This window comes from Colobus angolensis, unplaced genomic scaffold, assembly GCF_000951035.1.
Source record: "Colobus angolensis palliatus isolate OR3802 unplaced genomic scaffold, Cang.pa_1.0 Scaffold14, whole genome shotgun sequence".
In the NCBI taxonomy this organism is placed as follows: domain Eukaryota; kingdom Metazoa; phylum Chordata; class Mammalia; order Primates; family Cercopithecidae; genus Colobus; species Colobus angolensis.
In genome coordinates this window covers 16,320,082-16,333,959 of record NW_012114488.1, presented here as the reverse complement: position 1 = coordinate 16,333,959, position 13,878 = coordinate 16,320,082, and the positions used below count along the sequence as shown (strand labels likewise).

Below are 13,878 nucleotides of genomic sequence, written 5' to 3'. Positions count from 1 at the left end.
GGGCTTTTTCCCCTCTTGCTCCGCACTTCTGCTTGCTGAAAAAGGATGTGTTTGCTTCCCCGTCTGTCGTGATTGTTAAGTTTCTTGAGGCCTCCCTAGCCATGCTTAACTATGAGTCAGTTAAACCTCTTTCCTTTATAAATTACCCAGTCTTGAGTGTGTCTTTATTAGCAGTGTGAGAACAGACCAATACACTGATCTGAGTTGATATTCTTAAATTAATGGTAAGATATTTCTTTCTGTTTTTTTTTTTTGAGACAGAGTCTTGCACTGTTGACCAAGCTAGAGTACAGTGGCGCAATCTCGGCTCACTGCAACCTCCACCTCCCAGGTTGAAGCAATTCTCCTGCCTCAGCCTCCCAGGTAGCTGGGATTACAGGCATGTGCCACCACGCCCAGCTAATTTTTGTAATTTTAGTAGAGACGGGGTTTCGTTACGTTGGCCAGACTGGTCTCGAACGCCTGACCTTGTGATCCACCCTCCTCGGCCACCCAAAGTGTTGGGATTACAGGCCTGAGCCACCTCGCCCAGCCAGATATTTCTATTTTGATGATCTTTGAGTCCTGAGTTAGCTTCAGAGTGGATTGAACCAGAAACAGATGGTGTTAGTAGTTTCTGCCCTGGCTTCTTTGCAACTTAACATACTTGACTTTCTAGTGTTTTTGGCTAAGGAAAGTGTATTTTCTAGTTTGTGGCAGTTTTAAGCAAATGTGGCTTGAATAAAACTAGAGAGAAGTTTAATTTTTGATAAATCAGTGACAGTGACAAGTTGTTTTTCTTCCTTTCCAGTTATACATGGGAAGCTGTTGATACCAAAAATAATGTACTTTATAAAATCAACATCTGCGGAAGTGTGGATATTGTCCAGTGCGGGCCATCAAGTGCTGTTTGTATGCACGACTTGAAGACACACACTTATCATTCAGTGGGTAAGTAAAACTACCTTAAATTACTGGATTGGCAATATGATTCCCCAATTTTGCAGAAATGACTGTGTATAGCTATATGTATATAGCTATACAAAAATTATGAATGTTTACAAATTATAAATGTTTATAATACATAATACACATTTGTTTGTAGTTAAAAATGATAACAGTTTGAATGTCTAGTATGAGCTAAAACTAGGTTAGTTCTGTCTAGTGGATACTATGCAGACAACCATTATGAAGAATTATGTAGATGTGTATTTGATATTGAAAGATGTCTCCTAGATGGCTCTCCCTCTCACCCACATTTTTCTTAAACCCTGTTTTTACATTCTCCCCCAGCCCCCATTTCCTTTAGTGCTCCCCTCACTCCCACTCCTTTGTACCTTCCAGTTTTGGCTGTGGTTCCCAGACAGTGTGTCTGCCATCAAAGATGGTCACGGGAGTTAGGCTTACATTAAAGGTTAAATAGTCCTGAGGGTTGGCAGTCTCAGAGAAAAAGGTGCAGCCCCTTCTTTCCTAGGGTTCATTTCATTTCCACAAATGTATGCCTTTTGGATCAGGATCGCTATCCTCCTGTGAAGAATATGAATCCAGGTGGATTGATAGCACCAGGTTACATGGAGTGGGGTCAGGGCAGATACCTGAAGGAGGGGATGCAGGGCGGACAGAAAAGCAGAACGCATTGCCCTTGGATTTGGCAACATGGATGTCTGTGGTGACCTTTCACTAAGGCAATTAGGATAATGAGCTTTGACCACAATGGATGGTCATGACATGGTGATGGTATGTGACTAGGGATCGTCTGATAACTAGAAGAGGATGCTAGCTAGGCTTTTGGATTTGGGAGAGAAGCTTACTGTGGTAGCTCTGTCATTTTGTTTTGTGTTTTAACATTTTTACATTTTTACAGATTTGGGGGTTCAAGTGCAGTTTGTTACATGGATATATTGCATAGTCGTAAATCTGGGTTTTTAATACCTGTCACCTGAATAGTGTTTTTTAATACCTGTCACCTGAATAGTGTACATTGTACCCAGTAGATAATTTCTAATTCCTCACCCCCCAACCTCTCTGAGTCTCCAGTATCTGTTATTCCACTGTCCATGTCCATGTGTACATATTGTTTAGTTCCTACTTACAAGTGAGAACATGTGGTATTTGATGTTCTCTTTCTGAGTTATTTTACTTAGGATAATGGGCTGTTGTTTAATTCATGTTGCTGCGAAACATGTGATTTCATTCTTTTTTATGGCCAAGGTGTGGAATTTGACCATAAAAAAGAATGAAATCTCTCACACACACACACCACATTTTTTGTTATCCATTCATCCATTGATGGACACTTAGGTTGATTCCACATCTTTGCAATTGTGAATAGTGCTGTGATAAACATTGAGTGCAGGTATCTTTCTGATACGATGATTTTTTTCCTTCAGGTGTATAGTCAATAGTGGGATTGCTGGATGGAATGGTAGTTCTATTTTTAGTTCCTTGATAGATCTGTATACTGTTTTCCATAGAGGATATCCTAATTTGCATTCCCACCAACAGTATGTAAGCGTTCCCAGTTTTCTACATTCTTCCCAACATCTTTTGCTTTTTGACTTTTTAATAATTGCCATTCCAGTGGGTGTAAGATGATGTCTCATTGTGGTTTTAATTTGCCTTTCTCTAATGATTAGGGATGTGGAACATTTTTACATATGCTTGTTGGCCATTTGTATGTCTTTAGAGAAATGTCTGTGCGTGTCCTTTGCCCTGTTTTTAAAGGGGTTCTTTTTCCTTTTTGAATTGTTTTGAGTTCCTTGTAGATTCTGGATGTCAGTCCTTTGTCAGATGCACAGTTTGCAAATATTTTCACCCATTCTGTAGGTTTTCTGTTTACTCTGCTGTGCAGAAGCTTTTTAGTTTAATTAAATCTTGTCTATTTTTGTTTTGTTGCATTTGCTTTTGAGGTTTTAGTTATGAAATCTTCGTCTAGGCCAATGTCCAGGATAGTGTTTCCTGGGTTTTCTTCCAGAATATTCATAGTTTCAGATCTTACATTTAAGTCTCCAACTTTTGTATATGGTGAGAGATAGGGATCTAGTTTCATTCTTCTGCATGTGGCTGTCCAGTTTTCCCAGCACCATTTATTGAATAGGGTATCCCTTCCCCAGTGTTATGTTTTTGTCCACTTTCTCAAAGATCAGTTGGTTGTAAGTATGTGGCTTTGACTCTGGGTTCTCTATTCTGTTCCACTGATCTGTGTGCCTATTTTTATATCACTACCATGCTGTTTGATTACTGTAGCCTTCAGGTATATTTTGAAGTCAGGTAACGTGATGCCTCTGGCTTTGTTACTTGCTTTTGCTATTCAGGCTTTGGCTACTCATATGGTTCCATACGAATTTTAGGATTGTTTTTCCAATTCTGTGAAAAATGACTTTGGTACCTTGATAAAAACTGCATTGAATCTGCAGATTGCTTTGGTCATTATGGTCATGTTAACAATACTAATTCTTCTAGGCCATGATTTTTGCATGTATTCATTAGGGATATTGGCGTGTAGTTTTCCTTTTTTGTTGTGTCCTTGCCTTGCTTTGGTATTAGGGTGTTACTGGCTTCATAGAACAAGTTAGGGAGGATTCCCTCCACCCTGAGTTTATTTTATTTTTTTGCAGCGAGCAGTTTCAGTGGGATTGGTACCAGTTCTTTGTACCTTTGGTAGAATTTGGCTCTCAATCTGTCTGGTTCTGTGCTTTTTCTTGAGAGATTTTTAAAGTACCGATTCAATCTCACTGCTTGTTACTGGTCTTTTCAGGATTTCTGTTTCTTCCGATTCAGTATTGGGAGGTTGTGTGTTTCTAGGACTGTATCCATGTCCTCTAGGTTTTCTAGCTTTTGAGTGTAGAGATGTTCATAGTAGCCTCTGATGATCTTTTGTCTCTCCATGGTACCAGTTTTAATGTCTGCTTTTTCATTTCTGATTGTGCTTGTTTGAATTGCGTTTCTTCTTTCTTTGGTTGAGTAGTGGTCCATTGATTTTGTTTATCTTTTCAAAGAACCAACTTTGTTTTGTTGATACTTTGCATTTTTTGGGGGTGGGGTCTTAGTTTCATTTAGTTCTGCTCTGATTTTTGTTATTTCTTCTGTTAGGTTTCAATTTGGTTTGTTCTTTTTTTTTTTTTTCAAGTGCCATGAGGGTTACATTAGGTCATTAATTTGTGACCTTTCTTTTTGATGTAGGCGTTTAGTGCTATAAACTTCGTCTTACCGCTGCTTAGCTGTATTCCAGAGGTTTTGGTCTATTATGTCTCTATTTATATTCATTTCAAAAAATTTTTACATTTCATCCTAACTTGGTCATTGACCCAAAGGTTATTCAGGAGCAGGTTGTTTAATGTCCATGGATTTGTGTAGTTTTGAGAGTTCTCCTCTTGGAATTGATTTCTAGTTTTATTCCACTGTGATCTGGGAAGATAGTTGATATGACTTCAGTTTTTAAAATGTATTGAGACTTGTTTTGTGGCCTAATATATGGTCTATCCTGGAGAGTGTTCCATGTGCTAAGAGGAATGTATGTCCTGTGGTTGTTGGGTAGAATGTTCTTTAAATATCTTTTAGGTCCATTTAATCCTGAGTCCAATTTAAGTTCAGTGTTTTATTGTTGATTTTCTGTCTCGATTATCTTTCTACTGCTATTAGTGAGGTGTTGAAGTCTCTCATTATTATTACATTGCTGTCTGTCTCCTCTTAGGTCTAGTGGTAATTATTTTATGAATCTGAGTGCCTTGGTGTGGGGTGCATTTGTATTTAGGATGGTTATATCTTGTTGAATTGATCCCTTTATCATTATTTAAAATGGTCTTCTTTTTGTTTTCTCTTTTAACTGTTGTTGACTTAAAAGGCTGTTTTGTCCAAGTATTTCTTCTCCTGCTCACTTTTGGTTTCTATTTGCATGGAATATCTTTTCCTACCTCTTTACCTTGAGTCTTTGTTTTTACCAGTTAGGTGGTTTTCTGTAAGCAACATATGGTTGGATCTTTTTTTTTTTTTTTTAAGATATGTGAGTTTTATACCTTTTGTCTGGGTTAATTCAAACCTGTCTTTAAGCTATCAGATTCTCTTTTCTGCTGGTCTAGTCTGCTGTTGAAGCTTTCAATTGTATTTTGTAATTCCTGCAATGAATTTTTTATTTCTGGAATTTCTGGTTTTCTAAAAAATAGCTATCTCTAATAAAATTTTAATTTAGATCCTGTATTTTTTTTCTGATTTGTGTTGGTTTTTTGACTTTCTCTTGGATCTTATTGCGCTTCTTTAAAATCAATATTTTGAATTCCTTATCTGGTATTTCAAGGATTTCATTTTCATTAGGGTCCACTGCTGGAGAGTTAGTGTGAGTCTTGGGGATGTTGCAGCACTCTTTTTTTTTTTTAATACTTCTAGAGTTGTTACTCTGCTTCATTCTCATCTGGATAAACTGTCGCTTCTTTATTTTTAAATTTACTTTGGCAGAATTTTTTTTCCCTTGAGAATGTGAATATAATGTATGTTGTATATAGTTGTTTGACTTCAGTTCTGGGTGCTTTCAGTGACAAAGACTCTGAGTTTCTTGGTTATAGAAGGCCTTTTTGTGGTAGCTTTCTCAAATGCTAGTGATAGTAGTGATGTGCTGGGTGTGTGAGCAGGGTCCTCACCCATCTCCCGCTGGGCCTGGAAGGCAGAGTTCTCAGAAAGTTATCTTGTTCTCCTTTGCTTTGCACTTGTGGCAGCAGAATTTATATTGGGTTGTGCAGGCCAGCAGGTGGTATTTACTGGTAAAAGCTAGCTGCAGTGGAATCCGATGGGTTTATGCGTGACCTTTGTTTATGGGGGAAGCTCTGTTGCTTCAGGCAGTGACGTGGTCTGTGGAATGCACAGTGGCCTGAGCTCCCTGCTCAACCCCTGAGTCGGGGAGAAAGCTAAACTGAACTGCCAGTTCTCTTGGATATCTTTCAAGCACCAGCCCTAACACGGGTAGCAGGGGGAGCTCTGTAGAAGTTGCTAAGGTGTCTGTGGGGAGCTGTGGGGACTGCCCCAGCTCTATGGCCTGGGCAGATAGGACTACAGTCTGCCTCCCTGTCACACCCCGTCCTGGTGCTGGGGACATTCAGAGCATGAGAATATCGCTGTCTGTCTCAGGCTGCAGTGTAGTGAGTGCCATGAGAGACACCTGTCCCATGGCTTACTACCAACTTGTCTTCTGCAGTGAGCCTCCTCCCTCAACCCAAAGCACACAGATTTGTAGCTCTCCTGCTCTTTGCCACAGGGATGCTGTGGGTCCGTGTAGAGAGGGTGGGGCCCCACCTTTCATACAAGTCCTGGCCCAGTGGGTACACTGCCAGTGGAAACAGCTGCGCCTAACAGCCACAGAATGGCCACTGTCCCGTGTGCCTGTGCCAACCTGTGGGAGCAGCCACGACTGTGCCCACAGCAGTGGGTGGAGGGTAGGGGAGGAGAAGTCCCACTCCCCACATCCGTGCCCAAGCACTGAGACCACCTGGCTCCTGGGCTGGAAGCATGCTTCTCCCTTGCAGAGCTGAGTACAGCAGCCCTGTGTCTGCTGCAGGTGGCACAGTCTCTCAGCCCACAAGCCATGCACCCCTGTCTCCACTGCAGGTGGCACAGTCTCTCAGCCCACAAGCCATGCTCCTGGGCACAGGAAAGTGCATGCTCTGGTCTCCTTTGTCCCAAGGGGTGCCCCCTTGGCATACTGGATTCTTTCTTCCCTTAGGAGCAGCACTCCCTGACGGTAGGCCTCTGGGAACCCTGCAGCTCCCCTGGGTCCAGCCAGCCCTGTGTGGCTGCTGCAGTCTCAGCAGGTGCCAAGAAAGGTCTGTGGGGCCTCTGGTGATTAGAGACATCCGTGCTGAGCTTCCCCAGGCAGTCCTCCAAGAGCTTTGCCCTTAGTATGATGCCCGCTACCGCTGCCGCCGCCACCCAGGTCCACTGGAGGGTGAGCAACCTGGCACAAGCGGTAGTCTGATGTAATGCCCTCAGGACATCCCCAAATTGCTGCCCGCACCAGTGTTTGGGTTTGCGAGGGCAGGAAAGCTCTCCCACAGTTTGGGTACCAGCAGTTGGCCACAGAGGCGAGGGGCAGCAGTGGCATTCCCACCACCCCTTCCAAGGGAATACCAAGTCCCTCAGGGCTCCTAGCCGCTCTCTGCCCCTCTCTTGTTTCCTTTTTTTTTCTGACCTGGCTTCATCCCAGGGGTCCTCCACTCGGCTCCAGTACTCTCCACTTGATAGTCCATTCTGGTGATGGTTGCTCGCCTGTAACTCTGGTTCTTCTGAGAACTGGCCTCTGACAACTGTGTTCAGCTGTTTGGAAACAAAAGAAACCCCCACTTGTCATTTTGCGTGGAAATTCCCAAACACAGTTAAAAGAGCTTTGTAGAAAGCAGTGTTTAGAGTAAGAAGATAAGGGAGTGTGAGGTCTGCTGGTTGAGGCCCAGCTCCTGTTTGATTTCCCTCACTCTCTACAAAGAGACCATCCAGACTGAAAAACCTGGTGAGAGGGATTTGGGGCCTAGGATTGAGATCTGAGAAAGCACTGGATTGTCGTGAATTATTGGCTCTGACAAATGTTACCCTTTGGTGATATAGTTAGGAAACTTACAGATGAGGTGGCCAGTTTCCTCATTGTGCTCTTTTGAGAACTCACAAAGGCCACAAGTAAGCCTGTTGGTCAGTGTTACGTAGGTGTTCAGAAAGAAGGAAAAATAGCTTTCTTCTTGATTTTATTGTAATATTTCAATATTTTTGGCTAATGAAAGTATGTCTTGAGTTTATGGTAGTATAGTGTAGTATAGTATAGTACAGTATAGTATAGTATAGTACCACGTAGACTGATGCCAGATGGAGACAACTTACTTGAAGGATAATTTGTGAGCTTGGCCTCACTGGACAGAGTTTGAGTTTGACCAAGTTCTGTGGGCCTTGAAAGCCAGGGAGGAGGAGAGTTGTTATTTTCTGGTAGGGAGTGGATCCATTACAGATCTTTTGTGATGGTAACGGGGAGGTGATGTGATAGAAGGTGTTTTTAGGAAGCTGGCCACGTGGAATAGGAAAGGATGCTTATGGGGGAGATACCAAAGATAACTAGATGACTAAAAAGTAACTTACAGGTTAAGTTGATGATGATACTCTTATAAACCAGCAGTTTCCAATCTCATTTTTTCCCCCAAATACATGTGACCAATCCCCTTCCCACAGCTTGAAACTTCCAGAGGGAGTCATCATATATACTTTCAGGACTGTCAGTAACGGCTCCCTTTCTTCAACTGGAGAGAGCAATTTGTATGAGTGAATGAGAGTGACATTGACAGTAGCATAGGGATAATCCCGAATCAAATCTAATTTGCATATACAATAAAAATACCTAAATTTGTTGCACATTCATGTGCTAGGCCTAATGTTTTAAAGTAAAATATCTCATTTAATTCATTCAACAACCCTTTGAAGTAGGTGATTTCATTTCCCTCATGTTATAAATGAAGAAACTGAAGTGCAAAATGGATCTGTGTTCCACAGTGGGCGGGTCTATGCACATCTGCCCCCGGAATCCGAGGAAGTTGAGAGGCTGAAGAAAGAGATTGACACCCAGTCTCTCAGAAAGGAACATTTAATAGGGACTTGTGAATAGAAGCCACATCTCTAGAAGTCACGAGATGAGATGGATCCCTCCGCCATTACCCACCCGGGACCCAGGGCTCATACACCGTAGGGAAGGGGTGGTTCAGAAGGGATGTGTAGGACAATTGAAGTAGGTTTTTTGACCTAAGGGGAGGATTCATGATAAGTGCCTGCTCTTACACAAGGAACAGTAGATAAACTGGAAATCTTGGAGGCCTTCCTGGAACTGGGGTTAATCAGAAGTCAGCAGGGCTGTTTGGCCTCCAGAATGGAGTTACTTTAGCCTCCACAATGAGCACCTTGCTGGAGGTGGTGTGCTTATGGATTTGAATGTGGACAGCCAGCTCCAGTGCCTGTGTATTCACTCAGGGCTGTGTTTTTATGTGAGTCATCTGGTCACATCAGACAGATTGGAGCTGAAATGGAGACCAGGATGAGAGATCTGAATGTGTGGCTCTCAGCGGACATCTGAGAACAAACTTCTTTTGATCTTGCTAGAAAGGAAAAAATGTGAACCTTCAAAACGACCACAAGAACTGGAGCTCCCAGCAGATCAGAGGAACAGTAGAGCTAATATAGAAATAGATCCAAATATATATGGTAACTTAAGATAACTTACAACCAAAAAATTGGGTATAAGTAGCTATTGTCTCTTAGGAAACAAAGTTGAATCCCTCCTTTAGATCACATACCGCAGTTGCCGCTCAGTTAAGATTTGGAAGTAAAAAGACAATAGAACGTTGGAAAAAAATTAGTACCATGTAGATATAATCTAGAAGAGCCTTCCTTAAGGAAACCTGGAAGCCATACAGGAGAAGAGGAACATTTCTTATTACATACCTTTTAATGACTAAAAGGTGTTCTAAAGACAAAAGACATATGCTAGACTGGGAAAAACATTTCCAGCATGTTTGTCAATGTGCTAATAGGATGAGAGTTTTTCTTAAAAATTGGTGGGAAAAACAAACAACCCAGGAGAAAAATGGCAAAGTCAAAGAACAGGTAATTCACAAAAGAAGAAATCCAGACGGTCGATACAACTTCACTAGTAAGCCAGGTGTATTAGGCCTTTCTCACATTGCTATAAACAACTACCTGATACTTGGTAATTTATGAAGGAGAGAGGTTGGATTCACAGTTCCAAAGGCCGTATAGGAAGCATGGCTGGGGAGGCCTCAGGAAACTTAAAATCATGGCAGCAGGTGAAGGGGAAGCAGGCAGCTTCTTCGTATAGTGACAGGAGAGGAGTGGGGAGGTGCTACACCCTTTTAAACAAGCAGCTCTTGTGAGAACGCTATCACGAGACAGCACTTGGGGATGGTGCTAAACCATTAGCAAGCAGCTCTGTGATCCAGGTACCTCCCAGCAGGCCCCACCTCCGGCACTCGGGATCACAATTCATCATGAGATTTGGGTGGCGAGACAGAGCCAGGTATAAATGCAAATCAGAGCAATTATGAGATCTCATTTTCCTTTGAGAAGTTGGCAGAAATTTAAGTGGTTGAATCATAGAGTGTTGGCAGGGAGCCTGGAAATGGGCACATTTATTTATATGTTGCTGTAGGAAGATGGTTGTCTCTCAATCCTTTTGGGAAGATAATAGTTGGTGTGAGGTTTTTTTTTTTTGAGACAGAATCTCACTCTGTTGCCCAGGCTGGAGTGCAGTGGCGTGATCTTGGCTCACTGCAACCTCTGCCCCCTGGGTTTAAGTGATTCTCCTGCCTCAGCCTCCTGAGTAGCTTGGATCACAGGCACCACCATGTCCGGCTAATCTTTTTTTTTTTTTTTTTTTTTGTATTTTTAGTAGAGATGGGGTTTCACCATTTGACCGGGCTGGTATTGAACTCCTGACCTCAAGTGATCTGCCTGCCTTGGTGCCCCAAAGTACTGGGATTACAGGCGTGAGCCACCTCGCCTGGCCTGGTGTGAGTTTTAAAGTGCCCTAAAGTGGGGTCCTCAGCCCCGAGCCACAGACTGATACCGGTTTGTAGCCTGTTAGGAACTGGGCTGCACAGCAGGAGGTGAGTGGCGGGTGAGAGAGTGAAGCTTCATCTGTATTTACAGCCGCTCCCCCTTGCTTGCACTACTGCCTGCACCCAGCATCCTGTTAGATAAGTGGCAGCATTAGATGCTCACAGGAGCGCGAACCCTCTTGTGAACTGCACATGCAAGGGATCTAGGTTGTGGCCCCTTATGAGAATCTAATGCCTGATGATCTGTCAGTGTCTCCCATCACCCCCACGTGGGACCATCTAGTTGCAGGAAGACAAGCTCAGGCTCACATTGATGCTACACTATGGTGTATTGTATAATTATTTCATTACATATTGCAATGTAATAATAATAGAAATAAAGGGTACAATAAATGTAATACGCTTGAATCATCCTGAAACCATCCTGCCCCCAACCCAAGTCCGTGGAAAAATTGTCTTTCATGAAACCAGTCACTGGTGCCAAAAAGGTTAGGGACTGCTGCCCTAAAATTTTTTATAGTGAGAAACAAATATGAAGACCTAAATGCTGGTTTAAACAACATTACATTATTTTAAATTGAGGAATCATACATTATCCACACATCCAAGGAGCTCAGAAGAAACTAAAAAAATCATACATTAGTGTTTCCTTAGGCAAATGATATTACATATGTGAATCTTAGCAAATGTTAGCCATCATTTTTATAGGGCCTGTGAACAATATTTGGTCCCATTTGCAACCTAATTATCTTCACATTTTAAAGTGGTTTATACATTTTATATACATTTGACCCTTGAACAGCACTAGAGTTAGGGGCACCAACCCCCTGCACAGTTGAAAATCCACGTTTAACTTCACTCCCTCTAACCAGAGCTGCTAATAGCCTGCTGTTGATGGGAAGCTTTACCAGTAACATAAAGTTGATAACACATATTTTGCATATTATATGTATTAAATACTGTATTCCTACAATAAAGTAAGGTAAAGGAAAGAAACTATTAAGAAAATCAGGCCAGGTGTGGTGGCTCACACCTCTAATCACAGCACTTTGGGAAGCTGAGGTGGGAGGATCAGTGGAGCCCAGAAGTTTGAGACCAGCTTGGACAACATAGTGGAACCCCATCTCTGCAGAAAGTAAAAGAATTTGCCAGGCATGGTGGTACATGCCTGTAGTCCCAGCTACTTGGGAGGCTGAGGCAGGAGGATTGCTTGAGCCCAGGACTCAGTAAGAGAGTGAGAACGTGTCTCAGGAAAAAACAAATCATAAGGAAGAGAAGGTATGTTTATTATTCAGTAAGTGGAAGTAGATCATCATATAAAGATCTTCATCCTCATTGTCTTCATGTAGGCTGAGTAGGAGGAGGAAGAGAAGGGACTGGTCTTGTTGTTCTAGGGTTACAGAGGGGAAAGAAAATCAGTGTATAAGTGGATCTGGGAAGTTCAGAACTGTGCAGTTCAAGGGTCAACTGTATTTGATTTTAAGTACCTCAGATGTCTGACTTAACGGTTAAAAATTCAGTGTAACAATGATACATTTATGAGTATTATATATTTAATAATTCTTATATATTTACTAGTTATGATAAACCTAAAATTCTCTTACATGTTCTAATACTGTGGCATAAGTCTGAATTAATTGCTGAGTTATAAACTTTGGATTGGAGTTACATTAAATATTGCAGTGAAAATACCAAGTATGTTCACATTTTTTCTATCATATCAAATATTAATATTATGATTTTAATTAACCTTCTGAGGATTAAAGCTCTGTATCCATTTCAGGAAGCCTGTTACCAGCCCATTTAACTTGAGGTAGTGTACTCACTAGGGAACAGTGTTAACTGAGGTTACCACTAGAGCCTGGAATTCTGTTTGGCTCCTTGCTAGTAACCTGGTAGGACACAGTGAGTCCTGTCGTCGCCGTCCCAGGTGATTCATTTACTCTAAAGAGCCTGGCCCCTGACTTCCAGTGATTTGGTAGTGTCTGATTCTTGTATGCATTCACAGAAATCTAGAGCAGGCATCTGGATCGATCATTGGATTGTATCTTTCATCTCTTTGACTCATAAGAGGTGAAAATGCCTTTTCCTCTTAAGTCTTTTATTTTCTTAAAACCTAGAATTCTGTTGGATATTTAAGATGCTACCTGGTTGAGTTTTGGATACAGCTCATGTTTTTATCTGATTCATGGCCTCTCCTGATAGTCTGGCAATACCTGTTACGTTTTAAAACGTATATTCACATAATCTTTTGTGACTCAAACGGATAGAAGTAGTAGTACTATATGTAGATATTTCTACAAAAGGTTTTTGGTAGCATTGTTTATTGTGGCACATATGCTGGAACAATCTGTATGGGTATGGTTCAGTAATTTATAGTGTATTTTCTTCTTATTTACTTGGTTAAATCATCTAAAATTATATGTATGCATTATATTAAAACAGTCAACAGTTAATGTTTATTTATAATAAATATTTGACTGTCAGTGATATGTAGGCCCTGGTTTAGGTACTGGAATTGAGTCAGTCACTACAAAAGACAAGAATCTCTTTTTTTCATGGAGCTTACATTTTAGTAGGGTGGGAGACAGATGAAAAAAGCAATGGCTAAGTAGTATGTTAAACCATGATGACTGCTATAAAAAAAGAAAGGAAGGGTAATCAGGAGTACTGAGGGCTCAGGGGTGTGTGCGCAAGGATATTAAATAGGGTAAGTGTCACTGAGAACGTGACATGTAAGTAAAGACCTCAAGTTGAAGGGGTGAGCTATGTGTCTCTCTAGGGGAACAGCCAGTTCAGGGGACAAGAGGGATGGCCAAGGAGTGTGTTGGTGATAGCAAGAAAATAAATATCTTTTTAAAAGAGTATCCATATAAATAGAGAAGCTGGAAGTAAAAAAACATTGGATGAGTTTTTTTTTTTTTTTTAATTTGGCAAAATAGCATGAATAGTGTATGTTGAAGGAAACACTAAGTGGGTGTGCAGGGGAGAGAGGAAAGACTTGCTTGAGCAAATCAGGAAGTAGGACAGGAAGGGTTCTCTGCCTTGTAGGTTCTAATTGCCATGGCAATAATATAATTTTGCTGTAGCCCTGTGGCAGGCAGGAGGGCTGCTTGTGAAGTCAGGATCACCAGGCTTTGTGGCTTCAGGGAGGCCTAATCACTGTGGGCTTGCTTGGGCTTGAAAGTGCGGCCTGGTAGGCCGGCAGAGTGTGACTTGGTGGTCTGACTGAGCTGCACGTGAGGGCCCGGTGCAGCCTGGCATGGTGGTACCCTTGAGGGCATGGCCTGGAGGGCTCCGAAGTGCTGCCTGG

The 13,878-nt window shown here is 41.9% G+C and overlaps 1 protein-coding gene across 1 annotated transcript in view; it reads left to right on the top strand.

Moving 5' to 3' along the window:
• The first annotated feature begins 815 nt into the window (after nt 1-815).
• The window catches only part of IGF2R (insulin-like growth factor 2 receptor), a 111,641-nt gene continuing 98,578 nt past the window's right edge, over nt 816-13,878 (top strand). The window contains exon 1 of the mRNA XM_011934995.1: nt 816-930. Coding sequence (XP_011790385.1) covers nt 894-930 — 37 coding nt within the window. The 5' untranslated portion in view covers nt 816-893. The remainder of the gene's footprint in view (nt 931-13,878) is intronic.